Source organism: Gambusia affinis, linkage group LG15 (genome assembly GCF_019740435.1).
Source record: "Gambusia affinis linkage group LG15, SWU_Gaff_1.0, whole genome shotgun sequence".
Classification (NCBI taxonomy): domain Eukaryota; kingdom Metazoa; phylum Chordata; class Actinopteri; order Cyprinodontiformes; family Poeciliidae; genus Gambusia; species Gambusia affinis.
This window is the reverse complement of record NC_057882.1, coordinates 23,736,455-23,750,967: the sequence shown is the minus strand read 5'-3', so window position 1 is coordinate 23,750,967 and position 14,513 is coordinate 23,736,455. Positions and strand designations below refer to the sequence as shown.

General features: G+C 35.7%; 1 protein-coding gene across 2 annotated transcripts in view; it reads left to right on the top strand.

Annotated features, from left to right (window-relative positions):
- kctd16b (potassium channel tetramerization domain containing 16b) overlaps nt 1–14,249 on the top strand; it is an 88,945-nt gene extending 74,696 nt beyond the window's left edge. The window contains exon 3 of one of the 2 annotated variants that reach the window (XR_006372887.1): nt 7,541–7,609. Coding sequence is in view for 1 of the 2 variants with exons in the window: in XM_044139942.1 (XP_043995877.1) it covers nt 7,541–8,004 (464 nt within the window). In the remaining variant the exon portion in view is untranslated. Of the gene's footprint in view, nt 1–7,540 lie in introns of both variants that reach the window. The other variant, XM_044139942.1, reaches the window with a different exon arrangement.
- The last annotated feature ends 264 nt before the right edge of the window (nt 14,250–14,513 follow it).

Sequence of the window (14,513 nt, the reverse complement as noted above, 5' to 3'; positions counted from 1 at the left end):
AAATACCCTTTAGATAAAAGCATAGTTTTATAACATTTTGTGAAAGTGATGGAACTGACAATTTTTCATGAATATTTTCTATCTAGTCTGACTTTGCTTGAGCGATTTTGCAAAAAAACAATGAGCAAACAAATTTAGCCTCTAGGTGTGCAAAGGACTGAAAAAGGACTTCTAACTGTTATTGCAGCTAAAGGTGCTTCTTTATCTCATTGCTCCCTGAAGTGTCAATAACAAATGCATATCAGTTTGTTTCAGATTTTTATGTGTAAGAAATATTATGCCTTCTTTTTCTGCCACTTTCCCATCATACAAGACTTTGTGTTGATGTTACATATTGGAGTTTGTGGGTTTTAAAGTGACAAAATGCAAGAAAGATGTGGATACTTTTTTATTGTACTGCAAGATTATGCAGTGTTTGCATAATTGCTGCACTGCTTTCATTCAGCTTGATCCCCAAAATAAATAAGCTGTTCAAAGGATCTATTTTATGCCATGCTGCTGCTCCTTTTAGAAAACAAGCAAACCAACTAATTCCTAATGAGAGAGCATGATAAATTCATTACAGTACATACAATTAGCTTTGACTTTGTGTTGTTGAGTTTCTTTATTTTATTATCTTGAGAGTGTGGTGTGAATTAGCTTTGCTGTCCAGAGCTGACAAGAGTTGTAGAGGTTCCTGCTGAGATCAATACATCAGTGCCTGTAGCTGCTGTCGGGCGTTTGGGTGGGTTTATGTGTGTCTAATAGCATGTGACACTCATTAGACTTCAATCAAACCTTCTGCCCACCTGCCTGAAAAAGACAAGTCAGTGACCACACAACTCCACTTCTGCACATCACACGTCTCACATAGACATGCACAGAGGAAGAATGTGCACGCTGAATGATGCATACCAGAGGCATGGCTGACAGTCTGGCACCTCTGATGACACGAATGGAGACGCCACCTGACACCAGAATTCCTCTTTTGCACAACATAACAGATAATAGTTCCAAACCTCGTTGTCACTTGCTCTGGGATGCAGAACAAAAGGCGTGCAAAATCTGCTTTCAAACACATCTGCACACAGACACACTGATAATGCACAAAACGTGGAAAAAGGCAGACTTCCAGAGAAGCAAAAACTGACCCATAATAACACTCTCTATCATTTGGCATGTTTCTGCATGCACGTACAAATATTATCATCCATGATTAAACAAACACTCACACATGCATGTATTCAACCCTGAAGTCAAGCTTGATCATGTTCTCACATTAGTGCATGCCAACAACACATTGACATGACCTGTGGCAGATCTATAAGTAGAAATCCACAAACCCAAAGGCTCTAATGATGTAAGCTGCATAATTCACTTTCTTGTTTTAGAAAAATATTCTATTACCAAATGTGTAACAACAATTGTTTAGAAATTACCCATTTTTATCCAAGCCACCATTCAGTTTGAGAGGCAAAAGGGACATTTTCTCCACTCTCAGTATTGCTCAAAACCAAAGGAAGCCCCTTTTGTACAGTTAAAGGTTTAATTTCCTATTATCTTTATTGGTCCCTTTTGCACATTGGATGATTAAACATTCTGTTAAAGGCTCATAACAAATGTTTTTTGATTCATTTCCATTCTAACTTTTATCCAGAGGGTTGTACTTTAAAATAAATAAAAACTGAAGATTCTCCATTAACATCCTGTTTTTGCCCTTATTGACAGAAAAAACTAGAAATATCTAGTTTTAGGCTGCACATAGATGCAATTGTTAGAATAACAACAGCACCTATGTGCGAAACCAAATCCTCACACTATTCAAAACAGGAGCACATCAAAAGTCACAAGCACACTTCAAGGACTTTATATCCTATAAAGCACATTATATTTCCTCAGCTTTCTGACCTGAACAACCTTTTTTTTAATTCTTCAGTATGACAAAATAAATAATAGGGAGGCACCGCATATGATTATTGCAAACTGTATAAATAGTGTGAATTACAAGGTATGGACTTGCTGCAATTTAAATGACTAAGTTTAGCAAAACAAGTGACAATTTATACAATTACCTCCAACTTGGATGAGAAATGCACTAGTTTTATCTGGGATAATTAAATTTGAACAGTTTATGTTGCACTTTAAAATATGAAACATTGACCTTTGAAGAAGGAACCTCTAACAAGGTAAATGTTGACACTTTCAAAAGGTGTTTGTATTTCAAAATTCTAGACTGAGGATGTGTGAGTTTTCAAATCTTAAGGTGATGGTGAAGATAATACCTACTGAAAATGTTTACTTTAAAGTCATATTAGTACTATCTGTTATTTTTTTTTGCTTCACATATGATTCCAGTATCATTTCGCATGAGTCTGTTTTGTTTGTACCTAATTTACATAGATAGTCATTTAACTAAGTTATGTAAGATAATGATATTGTCTTTAATAACAGAAACAATAAAGAAAGCAACAGGAACAAACTTTATAGATTCATCCTCCCTTTCCATTAGCATGACCACAAATCCATTCAGTCTTAATCCCAATGAGAAAATGTTCATCTGCACATTTACAGTTTTATTCTTCACTTCATTTAGCAAAAAAAAAAGGCAATCACCACTGCCATTACTTGGTGTGCTTTGCTTTGACTCAGTCATCAACACCGCATATGTAACGCTCCTTTTTTGTGAACGTAATTAGGGTATTACTGTGAAATTACACAGACACCTCTCACTTATTTCACAGATCTCAATTATCAGTGATTAGCTTCTCTATTTGCTGTAAAATATTTTTTTTCCCCCTCCTCTCTCTCTCTCTCTTTTTTTTTACATGTAAGTTAGTCAAGGAGTTTAGAATTTCATAGGGAAAAAAAGTGGTCAAAATTACAACTCTAACTCCTTGCTAGCAGTCTTTAACACTGGAAACCTGTGAATTAAAGTGGATTTGCAAATGAAAAACTAGAAGGAGGTAGATATAATTACCAAATGCCAGAGTGTAATCACAAAATCATAGATCAACTGTACAGACATAAGGCTCCACAGGCTCATGCTCCGAACAAGACTCTTTGAGACATTTGTTATAACAGTGTTTGCCACAAGGTTCATTTTATGTGGACAAGCTGATTGTCTTGAAACTGACTCTCCGGAGACCGGGCCCATTTTTCAAACCACTGGTTATGTGCCTGCATCTCATCGATCAGCGGACTCACTGTCCCCTCAGAGCAACATGAATTAACTTGTGTTCCTAAACGCGGCCCTGAAGGAGATTCCCATTGCCATAATTCTGTTTCTTGGACCTGGATGATTGCGTTGTTTCATACAGGTCATGCATTTTTAGAATAGCGCGGGCTGCAAATTTTACACCAACCGATTGCATTATTGATCTCAGTGGCTTCCAGCGCTCTAAATCCCCTTGTATCCACTTGTTGGTCTCATGATAAAGGGTGAATGTTTGCTGGGAAGGCAGTTTTTGTCTTGAGCTGCTATTTAGCTGTTCTATACCGCGCTACTTTGATTAGTTATGATAGTTATTTACTTGCAGTTCCATAAAATACTTGTGATATTTGTTTTTTCTTTGACCAATATTAAGGTATTGAAATTGTTGTGCACAAAACAGTATTACTGCACTTTTGTAAAAATGTCTTGAAAATAGTTAAAAAATATGATTGGGAGATTAAATTATTGCACCAAGGTTGCACAGAGGAACCAAGATAATTGCGCAGAAACAGGAACTTAGCAGTAGCAGTAGCAGTCATCATAGTTGTAGTATTAGTGTTAATACTTGCATTCATTTCAGTCACTCACATAATACTTCTAACATATTCACACCAAAGACCTTTTGCATCAAACTCTATGTTGTTAAGAAATGTTTGGTCTTGATAAATAAAGTATTGCAGAAGTGAGATTGTCTTTAACAGTGGTAAGTGTAATACATAATTAAACATATATTTAAATAATACTGAACATATGCAAACATATGGAAAAGTAATCCCAGGAAAATGAGAGTAGGACCACTACAAAAGCCAGTTTGTGCAACGATTTTTACTGGTTAAAGTATTGTCAATTTGACAACTGCTGTACAAATACTTTTATATGTGTCACTGTGTAATTGCTGTTTGTCAAAAATCCCTCATTATGAGGGTTTAAGTTGTTTTTGAGTTTCTAACAGTCATTATAACTCTCCTTACATTCTACAGTTCTAACACATAGTTGCAGGCAACTATTCACACTGTTGTGTTTTACCAGTAGAACCTGAGGTTTTTATTTGCTTCATAGTTTGCCATTGAAGTACAGAAGACTTAAAATGTTCCTTCAGGCTTTAAATGAATAAAGTTTGAATGGCTTTGGTGCAAAAAGTAACCACACAAAAGACAAGATACCAAATGATAAGAGATTCACATTGATCAAATATATTTACAAAATCATTATTTGCTGAGATTAAGTAGCTGCTCAAAACTGAGAAGTAGTTTTGAGTTATGTTTTGCACAGTCTATTTGTGAAGTTGGTTTTATGTATCAACTTCTGTTTAGACTGTTTAAAGAGTGTGATCAGAAGGTGATGGCTGGTTCTGTTGTCTTTAAAATTTTTAGGCATTTTATGAATAATTACAGAAACGCTTGAATTGGATAACTTCTGCTTTTGCTTATATCAAAATTTAAATGGGTCAAACTTAAGCTAAATATCTCTGGAAAAGATTTTTTTATTTGGAACAAGATTTATCTTAGAAAATTGAGGTGGTGAGAAAGAAGCTTGTAAATCACACAGCAAGAGTGAAAGTTGTTAATCATGACTTGAATTTAGCAATTATACAAATTTCTAAAGTCTTTCCAGACTACATTTAACAGTATGTGGTTTTTTTCTAACTTAATTTTCTCTCAGTCCCACTTGTATTTGCAGGGAAGAGTCTGTGACAAAGCGTTTGTAACTTGTGTTCTTATTGGTGTGGTTTCAAAATATATTTAGAATTTTAGCTTTAAAATTGTAATACTTGTAAGTTTATTGGGTAGTCATTATCAGTCTCTGCTTTGCTAAAATTAGCCTTTGAAGGCTTTTTATCATAAAAACTTCTATCAAATCACCAAATATTTTATAAGAGGTTTTAATTATAATATATAAATTTCACTGTGACGTTTTAACCTCAGGACTATCAAAGCTTCATGCACCCCCTGTGATCATCCATGCCCCCCTAAGGGGAGGGCATGGACCCCAGACTGGGAAGCAGCACTCTGTATGAATGGGTGAGCACCACTCTGTCTGTATGAATGGGTGAGCACTAATGTGTGTTTGTGTCTGCAGGAGCTGAGAAGTGTAAATGCCAACGGTAATTAAGGAGATCCAGAGCTGGTATGGTTGAAAAAGGGGGTTGTGTTCTATTTCTGTCAGGAGCTTTGATGGGTGAGGTTTACTTTGAACACAGAAGGCACAGTGTGAATGGGTGTGTGTGCATATGTGCTCTAGACCCAGTGTTAAGCTGTCCACAAAATCCACCTATTCATACTCATAATTGTTGTTATAGTGGCTGTTTATGAGTAAGACTCTGAGGAGCAAATATTTGTCTATTATGCAGGCGCCACAGCTATTAACAATCCAAATATGCTTCAGAGAATAAAGAAAATTAAAAGCAGGCAGAGTTTTATTTTACATAAAGTTATTTAAATGCTTAGCAAATACAGGAAAAACAAAAATGAGCCAATTTTGAACCCAATGAGTAGAAGATGCATGGCAGCCAGAATCTGTCAGACCATAAATGTGTGGAAATAAATATGAAGTAAAGCAGCTCCTACAATCATTGGGTGGGGCATGGAGGGTGTCTGCCTCCAGGGTTTTGATCTACCCTCACTAAACAACGAAGAGTCCATCAGCAACAGATACACTCTCAATTATTCAGGAGGTTAGCATGAAAAATGAATGGCTGCTTCCTGTAGTGAGAGGTGTGGTGCTGCACTGATGCCTGAATGTTTCAGGCAGACCAGTGTGTTTACAACTGTTTTTGGTAAAGGCGATGGTTTCCTCTTGGTGAAATGTGGATGTGGGCTTTTATTTCATTACTGACTGAGATCACAGCTGCTGGACAGATGCACTGATCTCATCAAGACAGAGGAACTCAAATGTTTTCTTGCTTGGCAAGAAAACATTTCTTGCTGTTAGGATGTTTTCTGGGGTCATTGGGTGCTTTAAGTCTCTAAAAAGATCAGAAATATGTGGATGACCCAGCAAGGGCTATGAGGACCCCATCTTATTAACTTCACATTATTCCAGTGTAAATTCCTCTAACTGAGGGTATGAGGGTATAAGATCCCTCATGTGATCTTATACCTTTACTAAAGACCTGTGTTGGTCACAAGATGGTAATCTGTGTACAAATCCTATGAAATGACATCACTATTAAATGATTATTGATATTATGTTGTGTTTAGTTTATTTACAGACTAAATGTTTCCTGTTTCAGTTCTTTATTTCAGTTGCATTGTGACATTTGGTTGAACGTTCTTTCAGGCAGGGAGACTTGCCATCTTTCCTGTTCAGGGAGAATGTGGGGGAAAATGTCAGTTTGTTTCTGATCATATCTATGGGCTTAATTTGAGTTTGGTAATTGAGTGTTTACCTTTCCTGGTGTGTCTCCTCAGCAGAGTGGAGGGGCAAAGGGAGACAAATGCTTCAGGTGCTGCTGAAGAGCTCCTGGATCATGACCATGTCAATGAAGAGGAGTAATACTCTGAGGAGTTATATTAAGTTCAATTTATTCTTTGTTTGACCTTAGATTAGTTTAGTTTGAATGATTTGCATGCATGTAAATATTTATGGTATAATTTATTGTTTTGTGTTAGGTTTGTGTAAATAGTGTTTTCTTGTTTTGTTTTTGACAACCCTTTTACTTGGTATGAGTGGTGAAATTGCCCAAGGTATAAAAGCCAGATTCTTTGTCTCACTGTGTTTTGGGTGTCGGTCCAAATGCAAAATGCATCTCTGAATAAATCCACCTTGACTGCACTTTGCTGATCCACGGCTGGTCAAAGTAACATTATCTATTTGAAAACAAATTTTTGCATTTATTCTGGTTATATGTGTCTCACAGTAAATTGATGAGATTATCTTAAACATCTATGTGAAACAAGCAAGCAAAAACAGAAGAAATATTTAAGGGAGCAGAACATTTTTCACAGTACTCTGCATGTACATATATCAATTTTGAACTTCTGCTTTCAATTTTAAAAAAGGTTTCTTTGTTGATATAAGTGGGTCGTGCAAAGCAGGATTAACAATGCAGGAATGTCACACATTTGCCCTCTTCACTTTTAGGATTAGAGCGGTGGAAAGCCAGTTATTCCTGATGCCATGTCACTTTGTTCTAGGTGATAACTATTTGGCACTGGCTGACTGCTCATCTTTGTCTTCCCAATGGCTTCTTACTTTGTCTTTCTTTTCCATTCTGAATAATTTGTGTCTTCCTTTGTTGTTTTTGCTTCAAGCAGATTGATCTACAAAGAAAGGAAAAAGTGGGGAGAAAAAAGAAGCTCCCCATGGAATCTAATATTAGCTCCTGTTGTGCTTGTCTTGTCTCCACAGGTGGTCCATCACGCTGGTCTTCTCCTCCATGTGACTGCTGCTGCAAGAACCACAAGGGTGATGGCGAAGGCGAGAGTGGCACTTCGTTCAACGAGCTTTCAACCTCCAGCTCGGAGAGCCAGTCGGAGACCAGCTCTCCCCAGGGAACAGTCATCAGAGGTCCAGTCAGCCGTCAGTCGCACCCTCATGCCAAGGTCCAGACCCTCGACAGGCCACCTAAGAAAGGCCCCGTTAGCATGATTCAGCAGTCTGACCAGCGACGAAAGAGTGACTTGCTGCGCACTCTTACAGCCAGCTCGCGAGACACCAGTGGCTGCAAGAAGCGGCCTGTAAAAGAAAAGCCAACGGTTCAGGAGGAGCTGCAAAAATGCATTCAAGACTTCCACAAGATCAAGATCCCTGAGAGGTTTCCTGGAAGGCAGTACGTGTGGCAGACCGACCTGCTGAGAAAGTACCGCCTTTGAGCCTGAATTGTGGAGGGAAGCATGGAGGGAGCAAACAAGCACACGGCCAAGGATCAGTTCATGTGTTTTTCCATCATGGATTTTTTCGAACGAAATCAACTTTGAGGAGGACACTTCATTAAAGGATGTTGAAAGTCAAAAGAATGAAATAATCATAAAAAAAGGCAGTTGCAAAAAGGCTCTTGGTAAATGTAGTATGTACAGTATGTGTTTATATGTAGTTTAGACCAGGTAAATACTCTATGTATGTGCAGTAACTTGCAGACTGCATCAGCATTGGACCAAAACAACAGAGCTAACTGATCAAACAACTGAAATCATTACTGGTTGCACCTGGTGTTACTGATGGCTAATGGATTGCAGGACTGTAATCAGTCGTCCTTTTGACTGAAAAAATTACAAAGCAACATTTCTGATCCAACAAAGACAAACACTGATTTACTGCGTGATTGTATGAGTGCGGTGGTGTGTACGTGTGTGTTTGTGCCCAGGTGGCCTGGAGGTCAAAGATAAATCTGCATCGGGACTCATCAATAATTCATGCAGTTTCAAAAGAGCTCTCACCATAAATACTCCCTGAGATCTCTGCTGCCACAGTGGCACAAACAGCTGGGCTGATTACTTTACTTTTAGGTAACATTTTGAGACTCTTGAGCCAGAAGGAGGCACAATTTCATCAGCATATAAATTAATTCCCCTTCTCAGAGGCAGGTTATGTTGCAAATGTGCCCCAAGAGCGCCAAGCAGCAGCACATTGCTCTAATTTTAACAAAGCTGCCTGGATGTAGCCCAACAGTGAGGGATAAGGGAAAGAGAAAAAGCAAAGGTTTGGTAGAACTGAGTAAAACTCCAACACTTAGATCACAGTCATCATATTCACATAAACAAATAAAAATAAAATAAATAAATTCCACCTTACTCATACTGAACAATAAATCATGGTATAATTAAAGCCTCACTTTGTTTGACAGCGCCATACAGACAGTAAAGGCTGGACTAGTGGTGTTTTCTGACTCTGCCAACACGGTTCGAGGCTTTCCACATTTACTGTTGACAAGCTAATCAATAGTTATTGATGATCGGTCTGATGAAAGAGCTGATATATGTAGTTCTTGTTCACAGTTACTAATGAAGTCTTTGGGTTTCTAACAAAAAGATGCAACTCGTGATTCATTAAAGATTAGCCATTACTCTTATATTTAAGTTAGTAGAAGCAAGGGAATGTATTGCAGAGCAGCTACATAAATTAGGATAGCAGTGATCTTTAATAAAAAAATAAAAAAACCTGCTACCATACTAGATAAATGAAGCTATTTAACCTTTTTATTGCAATTATAAGGGAAAACACTAAAGTCCACTTTAAATTATATGGTTTAAAATTGATGACAATCAGTTGGTAAAAGTTTTTGTATTTATTAAAAAAGGTCTTTGTCAAACTAATTATTTTCTTTTTGCCAGAGCACATTTCACTTGCTGGGTCATCTGAAGAGACATTTCATCCAAAAAAATAAATAAATAAATAGTATGCCCCAATGTTGAGATTTTTGAATGGTCACATTAATGGCTGCAGTTAACTCTTGATATTCTCAAAAGTATTTTCTCGTCCCCTTTCACACACATGAACTTAAGTTACATTCCACTCTTAATGATATTTAGAAACATCTTGCACAGCATAACATAGTAACAGAAGCTACTGAGAGGAGGATAGTTGGTCCTTTAAAAGACTCAGACAGCTCTAGGACTCCAGAGGAATTGGTCAATGAGAAGACATTAACATTAAGCATTCCTACACTGAGAGTAAGTGTGGAAATTTATGCTTTATGGAAAATGCAGAAATCCACAAATACGTAACGTTAAATAAATAGATTCAAAATCTGTGACCAAAAAAAGTCAATCAAGAAATCCCTAGACAAAAGCAATACACTTAATATTAAACAGTGAGAACAACAATGAAAGAAAATACTGTTGGTCCCCAGCTAACTGTGTACTTAGAGAATATAATGACATATAAATGGAATAAATGTAGTGTCTGTTGGAAGATATTTTGGGTGTCCTTAAGGGATCTGTCTTGTGTGTAAGTAAAAAACAAATCTTCAAAGAACAGCAATATATTTGGAAAAGAACTAATAGAAATCTGACATAAATTATTTTATTGCTTTTGAACTTTAATATTCAGAAAGTTGAAACTATTTGGGTTTTGAAATGATTAAAAATGTTTGTTATTCTTTTATTATTTCAAAGAACAATATTAGAACAAATATAACAAACTTACTAAATACTTATCTAGATATAGGTTTATTTAAAAATGGCCCTACAAATGCTTTATTAGTATAGTTATTTTTATATTCAAAGGACTTTTATTTCAATATAATTACTGAAATGTTCTCATGCTGGCCACAAAATGAATTTAATGTGAGAGTTTACAGGGAGCTATTATTCACAGATGGCCATTTATCAGCTCAGATTTATAGTAATTTATAGTAGGGCTCAGGAAACGTGTTGCAGTAGGTTCCAAATGAGAAACAGCCACTCTCCTCATGTTAAATGTGAGGTTTAATAAGGCTTATTTGTCTGTTTCCAGAATATTTCAGTTGTACTTTAATGTATTTTATCATTTTTGTTTAAAGACCAATTCTGTTAATCTGGGCTACATATGAAATGTAAATAAGCACAAAAAATCATATTCAAGTAGAACAATGTAATATACTTTGTATATAAAACATCTAGATCCGCGACTCAAGGCGCTGCTGCTCTGTTACCTCAGTGATCCAGTAGTCCGCTTAAAATGTGTATGACGCTCTTTGTTTTGGCATGTAATGCTTGGCCATCACAGGTGAAAGAAAATGAATTACATGTCTGTATATTACAACAAATTTTCTGTGATTTCATTTAGGACAACAGTATTAAAGGGAACAGTCAGCATTTTTGTCTCCGAATGCTGCAGAAAAGTGAAATATCACTAAGATATTTCAACAATCATATTTTCTGTAAGCTGAGTTGTTCAAAAAGGATAATTGGCTCAAAGGTAGTACTTAAGTAAGTTTAAATTTGAAACGTGAAAGTAAATGCACAGGAATGGATCAAGAAGCTGTATGGTGCTGATGGTGTTTTACAGTGATTTATCAGTAGGTCTATATTTTAGTCCAAAGCATCAGCCATGGATTACGCAGCCATAACTGCATGGAAAAAACATTTTCAGTAAAGTTGGAATGCAATAAAAGTGCATTGTCAGGAAAACATAACAGTGAAAAACCATCTGCACAAAAGAATAACAACAACAACCAAGTGTACTCAAAACCAACCAGAATAAAATGAGTAATTTTGTTGAGTTCTTGTGACTACTCAATACATTCAATAGTCATGTTTGCTTTTCTACTTTCTGCATGAAATGAAACGGTAACATAAAGCTAAAACTCAATAGATTGAGCCTTTTTCATGTTGTTAGCATCCACATGTTTTTCCACAGTAGAGTACATATTATCTAGGGCCTTTTGAAAAACATCTTAACTTTTTTTTATCAATATACAAGACAGAAGGGAAGGAAAAAGGATCAAATTTCTTCTCCTAAGTCCCAGAATGGTCAGCAATATTGAATACAGTGTCAAGAAACAGTTTTTTTGACATAGTTCCTGTCAATACCTTTGAAACTCTTTGTAAGCTCAGAGAGTTACAGAGAGATAAAACATGTGATCAATATGAGTCATTTTATGTCACATGCCAGCTGACATTAAACATGGGTTTTCAGTAAGTCAAAGGGTGAAAATACATATTAGTTAGTTTGTTCTGAAGCACAACTGAAACATTATTCAGGATCAATTATTTGATCACTGGATTAAAAAAACACTTAATTTTAGTTCAATCTTCTGTTACCTGAACTTCAATCAATTTTGTTTAATGCTTGAATTCACATCTCTGACAAGCATAAAGGTTTCTTAGCTTTTAGCTCATATGGAGTTTTAGAAAATATTAATACACCTTATTAATTTTTTTTAGATTTCACATAACAAACACAAACTTATATGTACTTATTTATTTATGTTTGCTTGTAAAGAATAGTGTATCATTGTAAAATAATACACTATGACAAATAAAAATCTGAAAAGTGTGATGTGAATATGTATTCAGTACCCTGCTCTGATATGCCTGGATAAAACTCCTTCATAAGTTATTTAATGAGAGATTACAGTCTGATATGTTATTTCATCTCAGTATAAATGGAGCTGGTTTTCTTTTTTGAAGGCCTCAAAGGTTTTTTTGCAGAACCTTAGTGCACAAACAATTGACACATCAGATAGGTCAGGGATAAGCTATAGAAAATTTTAAATGTAAAGTTAGCCAGGTTATAAAATTATAATCCAGTCTTTCAACCTGGAGTCAAGTTGAAACTAACGTCACCAAATGGAGAGCATAACAAATCTGCCAACCCATCAAGGCATAGCCATCCATTTAAACTCAGAGGCTCATAGTAAGGAGCAGGCACTCACAACCCAGATGATGCAGAAACACTATGTGTGGTGGAAAAAAATTCTCTGAACACACCATGCTTAACATAATTGGTGGTGTAATTTGGGGATAAATTAAAACTTTAAAAGTAATGCTCACAAACACTCTCCATCCAATGTGACTAAGCTTTAGTTATACTGTCAAGAAAACAGATAATTATTTCAGTTTCTAAATGTTTAAAGCTGATTATGACAAGTGTTTAATAAGGAAGGAGTTGGCAGAAATCAGGTGCACATCACACTATTCAGAGTTTTTATTTTATTTTATTTTTTTTTTTTTGAAAGCCATGTACTATTTTACTTCCCATTCAAAGTTAAACACTACTTGTCTACATAAAAATGTATTAACTTTTGCAGTTGTCTCCTGATGGAATGTGGAAAAACATCAAGGTGTATTTATAGCTTTGCAAGGCTCTATAAAACTGCAATGTTGCATTTAGCTTTCTTGCACAGTTCATTTTCAGTCCATGTTTAACAGAAGAAACAAGCTGCTACCAGGATCTGTGTTTGGTTTACTCTGCCTGCTGCTTCTTCTTTTTTTGTTTTGCTTTGATACATTCTAGAAAGAAGGTCATTCATGCAGCTGAAAGTAAAAGTCACTTGTAAACATACGAATGATTGAAAATTTAAATGAACGTTTGACACCTGGTGGCCTTCTAGAGTTGTCTACAGCTGTTTTTGCACAATGTAAAGAATAATCTACAACACACAAACAGGGAAGTATTTGAAAGTAAAGAGTTGCATCTATGTCCAGCACATCAGCACAGACCCAACTCATATCTATCTTCAAACATTTTGAGTGCATGAGTTGATTTGAGGTTCTTTCTGCTTGAAATTATACTGATTAATGTAAATTAGTAAATCACTTGTGCAATTTATGTTTTAGGACAAATGTGATGTTTGAAAAATGAGGAGAGCCTGAACCAATGTAAAGTTTGCCAGTTTATGTTATTTTGCAGTACTTTTTTATGTCTCAAACTGATTTCCTCCCCTAAAGTTATGGCCATGGCCTTTAAATGAAACCCAAGCACATGACTGAAGCCCTTGCTTTGTTTATGCTGCCTTTGACGACCCTGCCAGGCACAAAGGGAGGTCATAATATTCCAACATCACAATGGCAGACCTGGAGTCGTGTGTTTGAAGCAAAAGGGCGTGTTTTGATGTATGTTGATGTGACACACATTACAAAAAGAAAAAAAGCAACAAAACATTGTGAGCATGTTGGTATAAACTTATGACAGATTTAAATTAGTCTGTTCTTGTGAAATGAGTATGTGACAAACGAATATTTGACAGAAAAGAGAACATTTTAGAAAAGATAAGCACAAATGTGTTGATTGTTGCTGTTCCTCCACTGGTGTATAAAGTTAATAAAACAACTCTGCAACATGACTAAACTCCTGCAAAACAAAGCAACTCTCATGGCAAGCTTGATGTTAATAGAAACTTGTTACACTACAAATCATCATAGAACTTTTAAACATTATTTGCTAACTGTAGCATTCCATTACCCTGTCTTTAAAAATCTTTATTTTTTCCTTTAAACTGTGGATAAAAGTAATTCACCACAGTAAAACTGAATTTCAAAGAGTCTGACATCTGTGCTGAGAGTTGCTCTGTATTTAAGGTGTTATGTTCTGTTTCTATGTCTGCCTTTATAGACAGTGCAATTCATTTGAAAGTCTTTAGATAAAAAGCTGTCATTTTGAAAATGTATGAGTACAACCAATAAACAAGATGAACTATACAGCTACTAATAAGTAAAGCTTGTTTTTTTATCATGAATATATATGTACTGATTAAAACCCTGTTTATTGTAGTGGAGCAATCATGTAAAGAACATTTTAGGAAAATTAATCAGAGTTTATTTGGAAACAGTTTTTTTTAGCAAAGTTACTAATGCTGTAATGTTTATTAACACTAACATTTCAAGTTAAGATGTTCAATTCAAGGATTGTTTTACATTTAAATACTTTTAGGTAACAATTATAATAAACCAGGACATCC